This window comes from Semicossyphus pulcher, unplaced genomic scaffold, assembly GCF_022749685.1.
Source record: "Semicossyphus pulcher isolate SPU_LCO1_2020_fin unplaced genomic scaffold, fSemPul1.0.p SCAF_24, whole genome shotgun sequence".
NCBI classification, from domain to species: Eukaryota; Metazoa; Chordata; class Actinopteri; order Labriformes; family Labridae; genus Semicossyphus; species Semicossyphus pulcher.
Window position 1 is genome coordinate 6344510 of NW_027211698.1, and position 19848 is coordinate 6364357.

General features: G+C 41.0%; 2 protein-coding genes across 2 annotated transcripts; both read left to right on the forward strand.

Moving 5' to 3' along the window:
* The first annotated feature begins 6139 nt into the window (after positions 1–6139).
* Positions 6140–16861, forward strand: dhrsx (dehydrogenase/reductase (SDR family) X-linked). Its single transcript, XM_069675579.1, has 7 exons — positions 6140–6239; positions 12748–12855; positions 13868–13933; positions 15792–15893; positions 15975–16182; positions 16327–16534; positions 16679–16861. The coding sequence occupies exons 1-7, from the start codon at positions 6140–6142 to the stop codon at positions 16859–16861; spliced, it is 975 nt and encodes a 324-aa protein (XP_069531680.1).
* Positions 8925–12038, forward strand: LOC138603694 (E3 SUMO-protein ligase ZBED1-like). Its single transcript, XM_069675578.1, has one exon. It carries the CDS (start codon positions 8936–8938, stop codon positions 10979–10981), a length of 2046 nt encoding a protein of 681 aa, XP_069531679.1. The 5' UTR covers positions 8925–8935; the 3' UTR covers positions 10982–12038.
* Positions 16862–19848: the final 2987 nt, after the last annotated feature.

Genomic DNA, 19848 nt, shown 5'->3' on the forward strand with positions numbered 1-19848 from the left:
CATGGGACAGGTTTTTAACCTCTTTAAAATCTAAAAACGCTGCTGACTGAAGTCATTCAGAAAGAAGTTTAAATATATGATTCATATATTTAAATGTTCTGTCAGTTCCATCAGAATTTACAGACTCACAAAGTGGGCATAGACCTCTTGGATGTATGACGATAGTGACACGCATGCATGATTTTTTCTGGATTAATAAATGTTGTTTTTGCCATTAAATGTCAGAAGATGACGTCCTTAATGTCTCTCTGAAACTCACTAATCTATTAGAAAAAAAAGCTGGCAGTGACTTTAAACGTTGATAACCTAAATGATTCAAGTTTGATGAACATTTAAATTTAAATGTTATTAAAATAACTGAGTGAAAAATGTTTTATTCATCTTCTTGATTTAACATGAGGTTCAGGAAGTTAACCACAAGGTGGTGTTGTCGTCATGACAATATAAGCTCTTGTGCCTAGTCTCATTTCAGGCCTGATTCCCTCCATATGCCTTTGATGTTTAAGAACTTATTGTGACAACATGTAGTTTTAAAAAGCTGCACAAACATGATCCTGGTTCTTCAGCACGTCGTCTCTTTATGTGTGTTCAGCCTTTTCTGAAGTTTGTATTAACGTTTTATGACATCATTTCCTGTTTTTAATGTATAAATCAAGTTAAAACTGGCATCTACACAGCCAGCCACCCCACTAATATGTTAAAAAAAACAGCCTGAAGTATATAAATGTCCTAAGATTTAAGAGATTCAACAGTTCAGATGTGTCTCTCCCAGGTTACTGAGTCATATAGAGATATTAAAGTACCACAAATAGAACATATTTAAAAACAACATCTTATCCTAATATGTTTACCTGGATGGAGAGCGTCCTCCAGGTCGAAGCCACCTGAGAAAGAAATAATACATATGTACACTTTTGAAATGATCTCAGCATCTGTGAATTAATAAATGTATCCTCACCAAGACTTAAAAGTATTTAAATTAATATTATACTAAATAAAACTCTGTCCGTCTTTATGTGTATAATAAAGTTTTGCTCACCTGCAGCAGGTTTCGCCATCCCTGTGTCAACAGAGAACGTGTTTCAGTAAATCCTTTAAAAACACTGTTTAATGTCAGATTGTTAGCTAACGTAACTGATGTCTTAAGATTATAAAATATGTGTCGGATAAACTAAAAAACTACATGAATCATGAAAATGCTTCAATTTAAAGGAGCAGTCGTATATATTTTGGCCACTTGGGGGCAGCAGAGCCAGCTGCAAACTCATTATAGACATGTAATCACTCCATTCTTCTTCTTTCATCATGTTTGCTTGATTCTAACCAACGCTGTGTTTAATCTTTGATTTGATCTAAAGTCAGAATGAAGTTTGTTTTGTTTTAAATCAACATCAGAAGAAGAGTTTACCTGGATTTAGAGCATCTGCCAGATTGAGTCCATCTAAAAAGACAGTTCAAATAAATCAAACAAACATATAGAATAATTAACAGTTTTTTAATTAGAACGTGTGTAGACTCACTTCCTGCAGCGGGGGGGTCAGTAGGTTTGGGTGTGATAGAAGACGAAGCTCCTGTGAAACAAAGAGATGCATGGATAAAGTTTCTGTGACTCCTGCACACGTAACAAGATCAGTTAAAAGTCATTAAAGTTAAACATGAATGAAGGGCAACTCACCTTTACCACGAAGGATATCAAACACGCTGAATCCTGTTAGAGACAATGTTACAAAACACAGCGTTATAAGACTTTAAGTCTCTGCTGCAGTTACGACAGCAGACGCGACGCCTCGTCCTGTTGGGAAAGTCACCTTTCTAAACTCTGAGCGGACAGGAAGTCTGGAGGTTTGTGCAGGAAAAATCAGGGAGCGGATCTGAAGTGTGACTCAGGGTTATTATTAATACTTATGTACAGTTACACAGCAAACCTGATGCAAGCTACGGAAGCCCTGAGCGGACATGCATCCTTACATTTTATTTCCTCTGTTTTCCATGATAACGAGTAGGGATGCACGATATTATCGGCATGTCATTGGTATCGGCCGATATCGGCTTAAAAATGATATCGGCCAACACGCCGATATCCACCGATATAATTAACCGATAAAATAATGGGCTGCTGCATACTTGATTAAATGCCCGACCGAGGCGCAATGTCCCCGGTGCGAAGAAGACCTGCGCGGCGCAGCGTGATGACGTCACGTGTGTCTACCTGCAGCATGAGAGAGTTAGAAGCCAAAATGTCCGTGGTGTGGAAGTTTTTCAAAGTGTCCGAAATAGATAGCAAAGCTGCTATTTGCAATGACTGCTCAGCTTCGGTGATGCGAGGAGGAGCCAAGGCAAAGTCTTTCAACACTACAAACTTGATTAACCATCTCAAGACCCGTCACCCCGACCGTTGTAACACATGTGATAAGAGTATCACCGTTATACTGTATGCTAATTCCAATACAGAAGAGAGTTGATGATCTCTGCAATTAGGTGTGCGGGAAAAAAATATCGGTATCGGTAATCGGCTAAATCAGTTGTAAAATATCGGCATATCGGATATCGGCAAAAAATCCAATATCGTGCATTCCTAATAACGAGTCATTTCAGTTGTTCTGTTTTCTAGATCAACAGAAAATGAAAACCAGCAAGGATATCTCGAGATAACAAAGTCGAGATCTCCAGAAAACAACTGAAAAGACTCACAGGAAAACAGAGTAAAAAAATGTATGGATGCATGTCGGCTCAGGGCTTCCGTAGAGATCAGTTACCTTTGACTCCTGATGATCTGAACTAAAACAAATAGAATCATAATTTAGTCTCAGTGAGACAAACTGAGATTTCAACAGGTTCAGACATAAAACTCACAGGAAACAACGTCTGAAGTCAGGTGTTCAGGCTCGTTACAGGTGTTAAACGCACGACGGACCCATCTCACCTTTTCCTATCCCGACTGCAGAGTGCAGCAGCAGCAGAAGGAAGGCGACCCTCAGAGCAGACTTCATGTTGATGTCCTGCAGCAGCACAGAGGAGCTTCTACCTGTGCAGGTACCTGGTCCCACCTTTATAGAGCAGACCAGGTGTGGCTCGGTTACTGAAGGTGTATTGTGAAAGTTTCTTCTTGAAGAAGTCTGACAAAAACAGATTAGTGAAGAACAAACAGACAGAAGAATTAGAGGTGATGAGTCATGTTGTGTACCATAAGCTGGAGGAGCCGCCCTGTGGTCCTCAGGGTTCATCATGGACTGTACAGGAAGTGGATGTGCGTGTGTATCAGTGTGTGGACGACTTTTCAAGCCTCCAGTCTGGCTTTTTACACGTCGCCATCTTGGTTTTTGTTTGTTTTACGTCACTGTCTTTGTCCTCCCCTGTTTCTGTGTCCTTCGTCAAACCTTCCAACCACTGTTCCCTGAGGACGGTCCTTGTGTGATCTGTTTGTTGGACCTTTAATTCTTGGACTCAGTTTAAGTACGCCTTTTTAGTCAACCTGTTCCAGTCGGGCCTGTTGCCGATCCAGTTCCTGGTCCTACATTGGCGTCCCGGCTGACTCCTGCTCCAGTCCCGTCCTCTGCTCCTGACCCCATGTCCCAGTTTGCTGTCCATTCCGACTCTCTGACACCTCTCCCTGCAGAGCCTCTGCACTCGTCCTCTGTTCCTAAGCAGCTTCAGCACCCCTCTTTCTAATAAAGTATGTCTTCTTCTTCTTCTTCTTCTTCTTATTTCTGCTGCTGTGGTGGTGCCTCTACAGCTCCAGGGTTCCTTGGCTCACCTACCAGTGTCCAACCCTCCTTCTCAGCCCTCTCCTGGTCCTCCGGTCCAGCCTTCAACTTACACCTGGTCCTCTGCTGCCGTATCCAAACTCAGGGTGGTCCTGCCTCCGTTGCCGGCCCATGGAGAGGCTCTACCAGCCTGTTTGACGCCGGGCCCGTCTCCAGCTTTCAGGCTGTTATCATCCCAAGGTATGTTGTTCAGATCCCAGATCACTCGCCCCTGAGTCCCACCCTGCGTGGTGTTTCAGAGACATCGTGGACGTCTGGAATGAACATCAGAGAAGTTTAATACGTTTTTACCTCCCTTTAAACGTCATGTTTGGATCCTGAAGGTCGGAGCCTCGCCTGCAGTTTTATCTCTCGCTCTACAGAAGCATGAACTCTGTCGTTCATGCAGCTGTAGATCAAACTAAAGATCTCACCTCCCTGAGAGATAAAATATCCTCTGATCAGCAGATTTGATCTCGGCGCTAAATGTCAGACAGACCCTGAGTCCTGACCTTTCCCCCCTACCCTCATGAATGTGGTTGATGGCACGCCATGTCTAGTGTGTCAATGGGAGTTATTGATCCCTGCAGACACACGCAACAGAAACACAGTGTGTTCGAGACATCTGCTTTGCAGCCGTGAATAATCCGGTTCAGCAGGACGGAGTTTGTTGGGGTTTATGAGGTTTGTAGCCAGCACGATGTTCTGCACTGAGCTCGTTATCAAAGCACACTTTATGTGGTCGTGTCCGCGGGCTGCGTCTCGCCCTGTGACACGCCTGTATGTCCCTTAAATGTCATGCATGTGTGGGATTTTGGGAAACGTACAACCGGAGGCAGTTAAAAATTCCATACAGAAAATGTCCCACGAGACGTTTTAAAGGACGAGTCTGGTGTTTTCATGTTATTTTTACTAAATAACAGATGAATTCATCTCGTTATCTCAGAAACAAAAAGGCACATGTCTCAAAAAGCTAATAAAAAGTTAATTATTTCATCATCTCTAAATAACAAGCTGTGTTTTTTGTGTTAGCATCTTTATTGACTCAAGAATAAAAGGTTCTTTTTGCGACTTATTTTTATCTGAAGATAAAAGAGTTGGTTTTTATCGTAATCACATAAAATGTATCTCATTGTCTTAAACAGATGAAGACTTAGATAATTAATCAGGAGACACAACAATTCTTCCTCATCTGGTCGCAGCTGTTCAAAGAGTTTCATCAGGACCAGAATGATCCAGATTTACCATCCAGGGTCAGGTAATCCAGCTTCCTTTTGTCCTGGATTTTCAAAATAAAACTGGATTGAATCAGCCTGATCCAGAAACAGACTTTTCAGGGTGTCCTAATCCTCTAAAAGGGACTGTGTACAACACACTTTGTCCACAGGGGGCGCCAAAATCCACACAATGAAAGTTCCTCACAGCTGCTTTAAATCAAATATCTTATATTGATGTTTGCTGGATTCTTTTAGGATTATTTTAACGACCTTCATGTTGTATGTGCTATGTTACCGCAGAGATACAAACGCCTGAATCCTCCTCTGCTGGGATCAGGATCCTCCTGATGTTTGGATCAAAGTTTTCCTGCTCAAAGGTTGAAACACAAGGAGGTTTGATCAGATATAAACAAACTGGATTACCGGATCTGATCGATTTCAGAATCTTGTTTTTAACCTATTCTTGAGATTTGATCCAATCAGATATCCTTTGATGACCTTTGAAGAATGGGCGAAGGAGACAACAGATGTTGGTGTCTTCTTGATCAGGACAAGAGACAGATTTCTCGAGATAATCTATTTCTTTTTTTCAACATCACAAAGCTCATTTTCTCGTGGAAACAAAAAATCTTATTTTTTTTATTTTAAAGTTCATTGATTAATTTAAGTTTGTGTAATTCGGCGAATTCAGTTCGAGTTTATCAGGGAAACCAAAAAGATTGTTCTGTCACAGCAGTCGCAGTAATATGAAATTGCACACATTCTTTTTTTGTATTATTTCGTTATTGATAGCTTTGACTCGTGACTCGTTTTTAACCTCCTTTTATAGATTTCATTAGCCTCCAGGTCAGTGGTAACATTTTGTGCTAGTTAAAGGTGTGTTTAATCAATTTACAGAAACTGCCCCTGCAACATGTCTCCATGCTTCACTGTGAGCCGCATTCAGCAACAACACAAAGAATCCATTCATACAGCGTAAGAAGTTAAACAGAAAAGCTTTAAAATAAGATCTTGTTTGAACCGTTAATCCGCATCATTTTCGGCATTCCCGCATTCCTGTGACGCGTTTTCTTGGGGGCGGAACCACAGCCAGACTAATCCCCGGCAGGCCCCGAGCCGGACTCATTATCGTGAAGCACCGTTGGACTCGGCAGGAAGCAGTTCGGAGGGAAACAGAGGATGTGGCTGCTGTCAGTGTTGGTGCCTCTCATCAGGCTGTATTTCTGCGGGGCTAGAGTGCTTGTCTATCAGATGTTCAACAGATCTTTCACGCTGCCAGGTCAGGTCGACTTTTGTTTCACAAATATATGTTACTGTCTGCTTACGTCTATCCCGTGAAGTAAGGATTTCTCAAGTTCCGTTTGCCTGCCGAACTCCCTTAGAAAAATACCGTTTTAAAAAATATGACCTTATTAATCATTAAATCAACAATGTCGATTAAAACTAAGTCAGGACCCAATGGCAGTAATGTCTTCCGGTCAGTTCGGCATAATTTACGAAAGCTTGGAGTAGAATATTAAATAAAATTAAAATGATAAAATATCCCAAATGAAATATGACAGCTAACCGTTTGACCCACATCTCCCAAACACAACTGTAATATAAAGAAATGCTGTAAGACAAAGACATCCTATGTGTTTTAAATTTACTACAAGAGCAGTTACTTGAATATATATTGAGCCAAATTCTTCAAAGAGGTTTAATGTTGTAGAGAATCAAAACGTTAAATTGGCGATATTCTTAAGAGGGTTTGGTGATGCGGTCTGAGTGAGTGCCTAACCTGTCACTGCTTTTTTTGACAGTTAAAATGCAAGTTCAAACTTTATCAAGTCGGTCTAAAAATCAATATTCCTTTCCCATATTAACAATGCAACATTTGCTGTTAATTAGTCAGAATTTCAGTTTCAGAATTTGAGTACTCATTCAGTGTCTTATATTGTATTTACCTGCTAAAATAAAGACGATTTTCACTCAAATGAGCTTTAATAAGGGCTGTGTGATACGGCAAAAAAATTATAATATTGATAATAATAATATCCTTATATTTATTTTCCACTTTGGACCGTTTCTATCACTTTTTAATAATATAGGCTATATATTAATACATAGAATAATTCTACCAGTTCCAAAGGTATCCTGATAATGAGAGAATCATGCAGACTTCAGCTAAACTGTACAACATGTACATAGACATTTTTAATACTAAATGTTTTTTTAATTAAAGATAAGAAGATAAAAACTATTCGTTCCACCCATTTTTCCCTCTTTTACAGAGGACAATCTTCTTTTTTTTACCAGCAGTTCAAACAACCTAATACAGTATGAAATGAGCTTTTATGTGCAAGCTGCAATTTGGCCTTCATATTAATTTCACGCTATAGAAAGACATTGTTTTCCTTCAGGCTGAAACTGTCCTCAGTACGCATCATGTGATTCAAAAATCCAAACATTTTGTGAACACAGAAAAAATAATTCATCATGGTTACTCTAACATCACGTGTGTCTGCTTCAGCAAGCGAACATCGGTTTGTCTATAGGCTCAACTCTATAATACAAATGTTTGTATTAAAAAGTGTGAAACTCTGCAGAAATAAGGATTATAAACAGGATTATTATAAATAAATGTTAGTAAAATCACACCAAAAACTGCTTCTGGTTTGTGTCTAACTTTTACCTTCCACAGTTTTACTCAGAATCAATCATTCACAGAATAAATAATCATTAAAACAATCTACAATTGCAGCTCTAGGTGTCTATAAGTCTGCAAATGCTATGTAAGAACTTAAAACAAAGAAGCTAAATAACTCAAGGGAGGGACAAATTCAAAAATAAAGCCTGCATAAGGTAGGAACGATGTCTGTATTAAAGGGTTAATTGTTACAGGAGTTTCCCAGCCAAGCTAAATATGGGATAACCTCTAAAAGTTAAGCACGTCGAATGACCTAATTGAAACCATGAGATGTAATATTAAATCTGTGATCAAATCAAATATTTGCCTTTTAATGCCTCCAGTTTTTAAAGCTAATTTCAACCAAAGATAAGTTTCAGTAAAAGCCTGTGACGTTAGTTTGTTATCACACAAAGAGCCGATTGTGTCCCGATGTCTTAAATTAAACGATCCTTTAATCTCACAAAGAATGCAGGCAGCCGGGGAACTTCCTAAGTAGGCGTCAGTGTGGTTGGTCACTTTGGGAATTTCAGCAAAAACCCCACATATTAAACATCTCTTAAATAAAGGCTTATTTCTTTAGAATCCTCCAGTGAACTGTAAAACCCCAAGTGGAACAAATAAGTAGGTGAAGTCACTCTGTCAGATCTTACAAGACTTCACAGCAAATATTTCTGGTGCTTTGAATTACAATTTAATGTTTGATTTGTCAAATATTGTTGGCTCAAATTAAAAGTACATAAACATAAGTTATCCTGATGTACAACTTAAATAAAAACTAGCTAACAGATTAGCTAATCTGGCATGTTTTGGTACTATCTCAAACACCTTATTTTAAAAGAATAGTTGGATATTGCTCTTTTGACCACTCATATCTGGTAATTGAATGTAAAGCCATCTCCAGGAATAACTAGCTTAGCTTAGCATAGAAACAGCTAGCCTTGCTCTGTCCAATGGAAATACTGCCGCCAACAAAAGCTACATTTAAGTTATGACATCTTTAGTAGTCCTGAATTTGACAATTGTTTCTTCCTTCTTTTGTGTGACATTGCATTCTGGGAAGTTGTATAGAAAGTAAGATCTTTAGGATTAAGAGATGTTGTTAGCCTCCATCCTGTTTGTAGTTTATTCGTCTTAAAGACGACATATCTATCCAAATTTGGGTTTTTTGGGATCAGATCAGGCAACAGCGAGGGTAAGATTTAAAGATCATCTCTAGCCTTGCAAATGTCTTTAACATTTTTATCAACATCCACAAATGTTTATTTCACTATCCTTGTTAGGTACTCAATAAGTGAAGGCATCCAATGGAGGGTAAAAGTTCAGGACCTTCGTGCTCCGGCCTCAATCTGGTCGCACACCCACGAGCAAAAAGCAAAGTGTGGAAATACTTTGGCTTTGACACGGATGCAGACGGCTGCATATTGCACTGGAAACGGATTTACTGTCGTGTTTGTATGAGTCAAATTGCTTACTCTGGAAACACCTCCAATCTGTCGTACCACCTTGAAAAGAACCACCCCGTTGAGTTCAGTGAGTTTGTGAAGAGCAACACTGATCAGATGCGCGAGGCGTTCGCCACGGCGTTCTCCAGGATAAAGACCGAGCCTTCAGGTGTACATGTTCACCAACAACCCCAGGACTCAAACTTTAGGCAGAGCGTAAACTATGAGAACAGACGACACAGTGATCTGACAGCAGCTATTGTCAACTTCATCTGTGAGGGGTTGTATCCTGTATCTGTAGTCCAAGAGCGTACCTTCAAGGCCTTAATGAGTACAGTCGATCCCGGGTACTCTCCACCGAGCAAAACCAACCTGGCAGCTAAAATGCTTCCTCAGCTATATTGCCGTACCAGGGACTTGGTCTTTAGTGAGCTTGCTGGGGTTGTGAACTGTGGTGTTACTACGGACCTTTGGCAAAGCCAAACCCAGAACCGAACATACATTTCACTCTCTTTGCATTCAGTAAACTACAACAGTACAACTGGCTTCTCAATGACCAACAAGTGCCTTAAAACTTTTGAGGTACAAGAGGACAACACGGCCGAGAACATCACCAGAGCGATGTATGAAGCTTTTGTTGAATGGGGGATAACTCATAAAGTTGTCGGTGCCACCACGAATGGTTCAGTGGACATCGTCAAAGCATGCTCGCTCCTGGAACTGTCCGTGGAAATGCCGTGCCTTGGACATACCGTCAATCGAGCAATGGATGAAGCCTTCCAGCTGCCACGAGTCGAAAGCTTTCTGGGTTGTTGCCGCAAACTTGTTGATCACTTCCGAGAACCAGCGATGTATCTGCTGAGGGACAAACAGAAGCAGCATGGCCTGGCTCAGTGTGCACTCATCACAGACAGGGGGAGGTCATGGTTGGCCACTTTGGCAATGCTACAAAGGCTGAAAGAGCAACAGGTTGCTGTCACTGCAACACTTGTAGAGAGCTCCAGCAGCCAACATTTCAGCTTCGATGGCTCCAACTGGGCCTTGTTGGAGGGCCTGATTGAAGTCCTCCAGCCTTTTAAAGTCGTGGCAGACATGATAACTTCTTGCAGGTACCCGACCATTAGCATGGTTCGTCCTGTGCTTCATATGCTGTTGAACACCACCCTCAAAGGGAAGGAAGGGGACCTGAAAGAGATCAGCATGACCAAAGAGGTCATCTCCAAGGTCCTATTGAGCACTTATTCACAGAATTCTCAACTATCCCAAGAAATTTCACCGTTCCTCAATGTTGCTGCCTTCCTCGATCCTCGGTACAAGAAGCTGCCCTTCCTGTCGGCTCAGGAACGCTCCAAAGTTGAGAACAACGTTATCGATGAAGCAAAAGCAATCCTTGAGAAGCAAATTGCGGAGCGACCATGCTTGGATGATTTCTCCTTGGCATCTGACGAGCCACCTACCAAAAAGCCTCTGAGAGAAACTTCAGCCAGCAGTGTAACCCAAGACAACCCTTTGGCAGCCATATTCTGCCAGTCCGATTCAGACCAGAGCCAGGAGGAGCTGCATGCACAGGTGGTAGAGGAGCTGAGCAACTACAAGTCACAAAGAGTCCTTGGTCTGAATGAGGACCCTCTACTGTGGTGGTCGAGTCATGCGCCCTTGTTTCCGACCCTTCCAAAGGTGCTCCAGAAGTACTGGTGTGTCCCAGCCATAAGTGTACCCTGTCACAGGTTGTTCAGCTCCTCTGGGACGGTTCTGTGTGGGAAAAGGAACCGTTTGGCTCCACCTTTAGTCGATCAGCAGGTCTTCCTGTATGAGAACTCGCGGAGCTACTACGAGCCTGAACCCTGTGAGGACGATTTGGACGATGTCGGGGAGGGAAGCTCTTGTTTCGGTCAGCCACTGGAATGAAATGCTACAGTCTGAACATTCAGGAGAACTTTGGTGACTTTACTCCTGCATACTAAGTGGACTACCTGCTACCAGTCAATAGCATGACCATGAACTGTTTTACTAACCTTTCCTGGAGTTTGGGCCTATTTGGTCTTTCAGAGCTGTTTTTATTTTGGTGAAAACAACATGTCGGCTTAACCCTTTCTGAGATTGAGATGTACAGACCTTAAATGACTTCACTTTATAAAAGTCGGCCCGTTCTCTCTCCAAACCTTCCAAAAATGATCGCCCGCACAGTGGCTCAATGCTGGCTCAACACTTCAAAAGATGACGTTAAAGGTTCCCCTTTGCGTCATCTTGGACGCTGTCCTCTAGCATGTTGTTTGATGTGCTGTTGAAGTCAGGTGACGGAGTATGAAGAGCCTTAAAGATTGGTTGGTTGGCGATTGCAGGTGTTGGATGGGTCAAACAAACATGGGACTTCTACTCAGACGTCTGGCATTTCATTTTAATAAGTAACAAACTACATAACTAAGATACTTCATTTATTTTATGCTACTCCTGTAACGTATGTTAGTTACATAATGTACATACCGTAGTTACGTTTATACGTATATTGATACTTTGATACAAACTGTGATCTTGTCCAATTTGTAACATGACCAGGCGAAAACGAATGTTTTTTCTGCAGAACAAAATAGGCTCAGTTGGAAAGAGTGTGTTAAAGTAAGTCTTTTATATTTTATTTTATACTAGTAGTCTTTTCTGTCAAACTCAGAAAAGAAGACGTAGTTAATTTAAATAAATATTACAGACCAATCAGTCATAATGTCTTCAGAAAGACTGTTGTTAAACACTAACAGAATTGTAGTTGTTATATTACCGTCTTTTATCTCACTTCCTTTGCCTCTTACAAACATCTCCTCAGGATGTTTAAACTCTGATGTCTTTTCTGTTGCACTTTTGATTTGTTTGGATTCTGATTCAACTTTTATAGTTTGTGTAATGTAAATATCTGATATTTGACTGCATTAACGATGGATGTGTAAAAGTAAAGATTCTGTTTTCTGGTTGACGTCCAAACTTTTTATTGTGTGATTACAATATTGATTAACTTAAAACCACTGTTTATTTTCACAGGAGAAACAGATTCAGTTTGTAACTCTCAATGTTTTGGGTTATAAATGACTCACAGGTACAAAAAGTGTTCTCCAGTAGATGTGTTCATCCTGCAGCCGTGAAACAGGCTGTAATGTCTGCAACATAATCCTTGATGGATCAAAGGTCGTCCACTAAAAGTTCTTGTTGTTTCCACTGACAGGCTCAGATTGTTATTGTAAGTGTCTGACAACATTACAGAAAGGATCCCTACAGAGATAGACTTTTTTTTTTTTACAGAGGAAGATGATTTTTGTAACCACACACAGACGTTACATCGCTCTCTGCAAACACACCAGACTCCATTCACAAAAGCAGTGATTTAAGCTCACAGGACACAGGAGCTGCTGCTCTACCTGCCGCTGCCTCCTCTGGTTAGTTTCTTTGTCTTATTGTGTGTTACATAAATATTGTGTTGAATCTAAACCAACCTCAAGTTACAACACTAGAAACAAACTTACAGATTGAGGCAGCAGCTCCTGTGTTCTGTGAGGTAAAATCACTGTTTTTGTCAGTGGGGTCTGGTGTGTTTGCAGGGAGCGATGTAACGTCTGTTTGTGGCATATAAACTGGACATGAAGGGTTGCACAGTGTTCTCATGCGGTCCCGTCTTTCCTCCCACACAGTCTTACCCAAACAAAATGGAAGGGTTGCCATTGTGACGGGGGGGACCAGAGGAATGGGTTTTGAGACTGCGAGACACCTGGCAGGCCTGGGCATGCATGTTTTCATAGGTATGCTTCTGTCCAATCACATGCCTTTAGACACCCTGCTTCTTCCACCTTTCAATATGTCTCCTATAACCTTACATTTTAATGTAGCTAGAGAGTACAATTACAGATCTTAGCTAGTTTGAGATAAAGCTTTAGCATCACATTAGCACTGTTTTTAAGCTTTATATTTTAGGCTTGGACTCATATCACCCAGTGTTTTAGCTGGCATAATTTCTGGACCTACAATTAAGACAGATTCAACAGAAACCTGTAGATGATGTCCCGTCTTAAACCTTCTTTTCAGAAGTAAAAATTAGATTAATTTGTTTTATGTTTGACTGCAAAGACTGTTCATGAGTAATAAGAGGAACTAGGGATGCACGATATTGGATTTTTTGCCGATATCCGATATGCCGATATTTTACAACTCATTTAGCCGATTACCGATACCGATATTTTTTTCCCGCACACCGAATTGCAGAGATCATCAACTCTCTTCTGTATTGGAATTAGCGTCCAGTATAATGGTTATACTCTTATCACATTTGTTAACGGTCGGGGTGACGGGTCTTGAGATGGTTAATCCAGTTTGTAGTGTTGAAAGACTTTGCCTTGGCTCCTCCTCGCATCACCGAAGCTGAGCAGTCATTGCAAACAGCAGCTTTGCTATCTATTTCGGACACTTTGAAAAACTTCCACACCACGGACATTTTGGCTTCTAACTCTCTCATGCTGCAGGTAGACACACGTGACATCATCACGCTGCGCCGCGCAGGTCTTCTTCGCGCCGGGGACATTGCGCCGAGGTCGGGCATTTAATCAAGTATGCAGCAGCCCATTATTTTATCGGTTAATTATATCGGCAGATATCGGCGTGTTGGCCGATATCCGATAGTTCGTTTTTAAGCCAATATCGGCCGATACCGATAACGTGCCGATAATATCGTGCATCCCTAAGAGGAACTATAAACACATACGGTGTGAGCTTTGTAACTGGGTTTGTGCTGGACTCTCTGATCTCCATCACCTCCAGTTGGGAACGAGAGAGAGGAGGGCGCCGAGGCCGTCAAGAAGATTCAGGAAGGAGGCAAAGGAAAAGGTAAACACCCGTCTGTCCTCATCACTCTCTGTTCACATCAGACATTTGATCGATTTTATAAAACAGCCAGTGAAACCAAAGCTGCTCCTGCAGACTGAAACAGATTGATGCAGGTTTTAAGAGCTCAGTTTGACACTGATTTAAATTATCTCCACTCTGTTCTTCATGGAACTTTGAAACAAAGAAAGGGGATTTACTTTTGAATGAAAGGTCCACAATATACACATCAGGGTGGATAGTTTTCTGTCACTCACCGAACCTTAACTGTCATTATTTATTTTATATAAATAAATTATAATTATTGTTTCAAATTAAAGCTATATATATATATATATATATACCTCGGTCCAAAAGATTAGACGTTTATTAGAGTAACTGTTTCATTTCTAGGTTTAAAATGTTCAAAAAACAAAAGTTTCAAACATTAGAGACACTAATAATATAAGGTAGAGAAAACGCTCCTTTAAATTGTAACGTAGAGGGATAAATGCTGTTTTTAGGGAAAAAAATACCAAATACCAGCAGGAAATGACTTGCACACAAGACTTACACACAGTCTGTAAACATTAGTTTTATTTCCTTTTATTTTGAAAAGCAGACCTCCTCCTATTGGAGGGAAACAGGAGAAAGTTACAGCCTTAAAAAGTGTCTTTTTGTGTGCGTCTTTAATCTCTTCTATGTTACTATAATGAACAGTTTGCTTCAGGTGGAGTTAACCTGCTTTAATCTCTAATGAACACGCTGCAGAGGATCAACTTCAGTCAATCTCAGAGGCCTCATTCAGGGACGACTTCGGACTCCGACCTCATGACCCTTTAATGAACCATCAGCATGTCATGTTTGCTGTTTCCCAAAGAGCATAGGATGAGTTTTAATCTTCTCTGCACACTTCAATCAATCGATAATTAGTTATACAGTGCCAAACCTCGAGCAGAACCAGACTCATGGATCTAGAACTTTCTCCACCTTGTTTTAATTGAACCTTCATTTTATCAGGAATGTTTCTATAACATCTCTTTAACCAGGAGTCCTGCACCTGACAGCAACCTTCCCTGCTTCTAAAATAATAGTTTGACTCTGTAGCTGAAACTTTAAAGCATTTAAACTACAGACAGCGACGAGTACCTGAGGCAGGTCATGTGATATGGCCTCATAGAATCTATGGGTCTATAATAGAGATAGACCAATATGTTTTTTTCAGGGCCGATACCGATACCGATTATTAGTAGTCAAGGAGGCCGATAACTGATATTTGGAGCCGATATTCAATTGCAGTAAAAGTGAAAATATTGGCGTCAAACAAACTCCAACACTTAACTTTGTTTAAATGCCTTTAAGTATATGTTTATTAAACAAACAAACAAAAAGCGCAGGGAGTTCCCAGGGTCAGTAGCATCTCTTATAAAGTTAACTGAAAATTTAAATAAATAAATAAATAACTTCCTGAAGTTTTATAAAGTAAATAAAACAAAGTTAAATAAAATTTGCAAAGAAATGAACTCTTATTGGCCGTCAGATTTTTTTTAAATTAAAAAAAAAAAAAAAAGGCAGATGCCGATATGCGTCATAATGCCGAATATCGGCGCCGATAATCGGTCTATCCCTAGTCTATAAACCTACTTTAATTTGCTCTGCTACGTGTCATTTCCTGTTCGTACAAAAAATCATGAAGAGCATGTTTTTTTGTCAGACTTTTTTTAAAGCCAGCGATTTCAAACGTCTGGTCCGCCCCCTGGTGGGCTGAGACGGTACTGCAGGTAGGCCTCAAAAGGTAAAGAGAGAAAGGGAGCAGAGCTCTGCCTTTCAAGCGTCTTTACACTTCATATTAAATCATCTTTATGTCTTTCTCTTTGTCCAGCCGAGTTTGTGTTTGTGGATCTGACCTCCCTGAAGTCGGTGCGACAGTTTGCTCACGCGTTCAGGAACAGAGGCCTCCCGCTCCACCTGCTGGTCAACAACGGTACGCTGCTCGCCCTGCTCTGTGCTCAGCATCCCGTCTCCAACACGTTGTCGTTATTAACCTCTTGACTCCGTCCCGCAGCCGGCACCATGCTGGTTCCCGAGATGCAGACGGAGGACGGCTTTGAGTTCCACTTCGCGCTGAACTACCTGGGTCACTTCCTGTTGACCAACCTGCTGCTGGACATCCTGAAGAAGTCGGGGGGGCCGGGCTGCTGCTCCAGGATCGTCAACATGTCGTCTGCTACTCACTACGCCGGAGTCATAAACCTGGGCGACCTGAACAGGAAGTAAGAGGAGCTTTGACCTCCTGAATGTGTTGTTCTTTAGGTCACAAACACTCCATCCTCCCTGTGACATCCTGCTACACTCACTCAGAACCTCCCTTTAATGTTGTAATCATGTAATCAACCACACCTGCTCCCTGTCTCCAGGAAACACTACAGTTCCCATGGTGCCTACGCTCAGAGCAAACTGGGTCTGGTCCTCTTCACCTACTACCTGCAGGAGCAGCTGATGGCCGGCGGCTACCACGTGACCGTGAACGCCGTGGACCCCGGCATGGTGGACACGGCGCTGTACGACAACCTGTGGACCCTCGCACAGATGCTGAAGAAACCGGTGACCAAAGTCCTGTTCAGGGTACGACTCTAAACATTCGATGACCTGCAGATGACGTAGTTTGTTCCTATACGTGTTAGAACATTGTTAATTTTCAGGCCTATTGAAGAAGTAAACCTTTATTTTCACACCACCTGTTGATGCTCCTCCCCGTCTCCTCCTCAGACTCCTGCAGAGGGAGCCTCCATCACCCTCTTCGCTGCCGCTGCCTCGGAGCTGGAGGGCGTAGGGGCCTCTTACCTTTACAACGGCGAGAGGAGGGCGTCTGCAGACATCTCCTACGACACCGAGCTGCAGGCAGAGCTGTGGAAGAAGAGCTGTGAGCTGGTGGGGCTCCAGCAGGCCTGAGCCTCTCTGCTGTACCAGAACCACTGCCTTAACTTGTTCAAACACTACACGTGTTACTACAGTGTTCATTAAGTCTATTTATAGGACCGTATGCTTATAAACACGAGCATGGCGGCCAATCAAAGGCTCTGAGTTAATATACGACATAGAATAAATGTTTAAAGAAAGTTTTTTACAGCGTACAGAGACAAACAGCTGTTCTAAACATCAGCTCACTCACGTAGCAAACACTGTCGCTAACCTGCAAGCAGCTGTGACTCAGCCAGAAACCTTTAATACATGTCAGAATTAAGTTTTCTCTGACGTCGTGTGAAACAGATTTGGTATGAGCGTCAGTTAGCTTACATTAATAGGCTAACTGTATCCAATGTAATGTACGTGCAATGCTCGCTACACTTAGCTCCGTTAGCCACTAGAAAGGTGAAGCTAATTTAGAGAACTGAAGTGTTAGACTGCTTCCTAAGTCTCTTATCTGATATTTCCTCGCTCCTCGCTCGAACCGGAAGTAGTTCCGGAGCCGCCGTATTGAGGATCGTCTCAAAGCAGCCTCCACGGAAGTCTTTTACTGTAGACACGCCCCCTTATTAGAGATCAGTTAGTGATTGGACGCTGCAGCAGATTGGACATCACCGGAGTTTCATATCGCAGAGGGGAAGAAGCAGACCTTAAAACAGACTTTACAGGGCGCCTTAAAACCGACTATAAACAACGTCCCTATAATGAGTCGGTATTTGACAACCTGTGATCGCTTAGAAAGAAATATTGATCATAACTTGTCGTAAAATATATAAAATGCAGTGAATAACTGCAGATTTTATTTGTTTTCTGAGTCAACATCTGAGTAAAAATAAGTTGACTAAAAATCAAAAGTAGCAAATTAATTTCTCTTAAATTTAATCAATCAAAAATTACGTGACGCTTCATCGGAAAGGACGTCTCATGTCTCCTAAAAAACATTCCCTTGTTTCCTCTATCCTCTCTTGGTTTCCTTGCATCTCTCCATGCATCTTTGGTGGGAGGGACTAAGACGCAAGTGAAGGAAGCATGGATGCAATTTAAGAGACATGAGAAGCACAAGTTTGGTTTCTCTGTTTGTTTCCCCCGCCTTCCAGTCTCTATGCTAAGCTAAGCTAACCACACACTGAATTCAGCGACTGAAAGGAGCTAGCTCGGTGCACAGCTTTTTGAAAGCTAGTTTGTGAAGATAAAAGAACATAAATACAGAAATATTCTTAATTTTCTCCAGAATAATTTAGTTGTTTTAGCGTCCGATGGATCGGACAGATTCACACGTCATGACAAACGAGCAAGAAGCTTCTCTAATTATCCGACCCAGTCCAACTCTTACATCCTGTTCAAACGCCTCACACTGAGCGGTTGTTCATGTTTACTGCAGTTTTACACAGAGAAATGAGTCTGTTATGTCTGTATAATTTATATATATATCTTAAGAGAGAGCAAGAGTCGTCCATGAGCCACTCGTCATGTCTCTGCGCACTGAACCAAACTCTGATATCCTGCCAATGATTTTCTGCAGCAGCTTTATGTGTTTATGTTTAGAGACAATCTGACGCCTGAACGTGCCTTTTTCAGCCTTTAACTTTATATTTCCATGTTTGTAAAATGTTAAATCAAAGTATTTGTGTCGGTCAGAGTTTCACCCTCAGCTGGAAATCAAATGTTTCATGTATTGATTATATTTTGCACTGCTATGAATGAAGCCTTATCAGTATAATGTATATTAATATGAAAAGTCTGTTTATTATGTCAACAGATGAAGCAAGTTAATCACTAATAAACAAACTGCCTTAAAGAGTCCGAGCCGCCATGTTTGATTTGTTCTTCATAAATTTAATCTTTATTTAAAACTACTACGAGCACGTCGTCGTCTCTCTGTATCCTGTAAAAACGTCTTCCTCTTATTTCTGTTCTTTTTTAATCGATATATAAAATAAATTAGAAATATATTTAAAAAACAGGTATTCAAGGTTAGACAGTTTAAAACACAGTAAATATATTTGGGGATTTTCAGAATAAAAGCATTTTACAATTTAAGCCTTGAAAGATCTTTCTGATCGGTAACGTCCTTATATGTTATAATCCACACAGTAACATAAATATATGTCAAAATAACTTATAAATAAGTCCTTAATTTAAACTTTAATCAGGTTTTATTTCCTGAACTTAAAGAACTTTTTTTATTTGAGCTGAGGATTTAAAGGGTTAACTGAAACTTAAATAATATCTCGCTTACTGTACTTGTATTCAAACGTTCTTTTTAAAGCCGATGACCAGAGAAACTGGTTTTACCTTTGACCCTAAAATGTACCTACAGCTCTGCCTTTCTCCCTCTCTCACTGCTCCGAATAGCAAAGCACAGTAACCACATTTCTAGGGTCAAAGTTCAAACCAGCCGCCCTGGTTTTTGGACATTAAATGAAACGTGATTGGTCGACACTACTCGGACCAGAACTCTTCCGACAGCACGGATCATCTGCTTTGACTCAAAGAGAATTATTCTAACTTTGACAAAACTTCTGACTTTAAATTAGAATAAAAAATGCACCTTTAGGAGAAAGTTGGAGGGAGATTTTTTTTTTAAAAAGGTGAGTTTAAATGTGTTGATATCTTCCACAGCAGGCTGAAACTGAAGAACATTTAACGAGTGTTTAACGGTGAGTCACAGTAAAAGTTTGGATCTATTTTTTAGAACTCAACAATGATTCTTTTTAGAAACAGACTGCTCGTGCAGTTCGCTTTACATCCAGCAGAGGGAGGCGTTGTTTAAAACAGACTGACCCTCCAACGTGAACTGTTCCACAAAGTAAAGAGTGTTATTCGTCCATGCGTTGATCTGCATTAAGTTATACATTTAAGTTCGACTCTCTCTGACCCTACATGTGCTGGAAACATCACTTCAATAAACCACAAATAAACATTAAAGGAGCTGAATGTAAACACATTAACGTACTTACAGGATAGTTTGT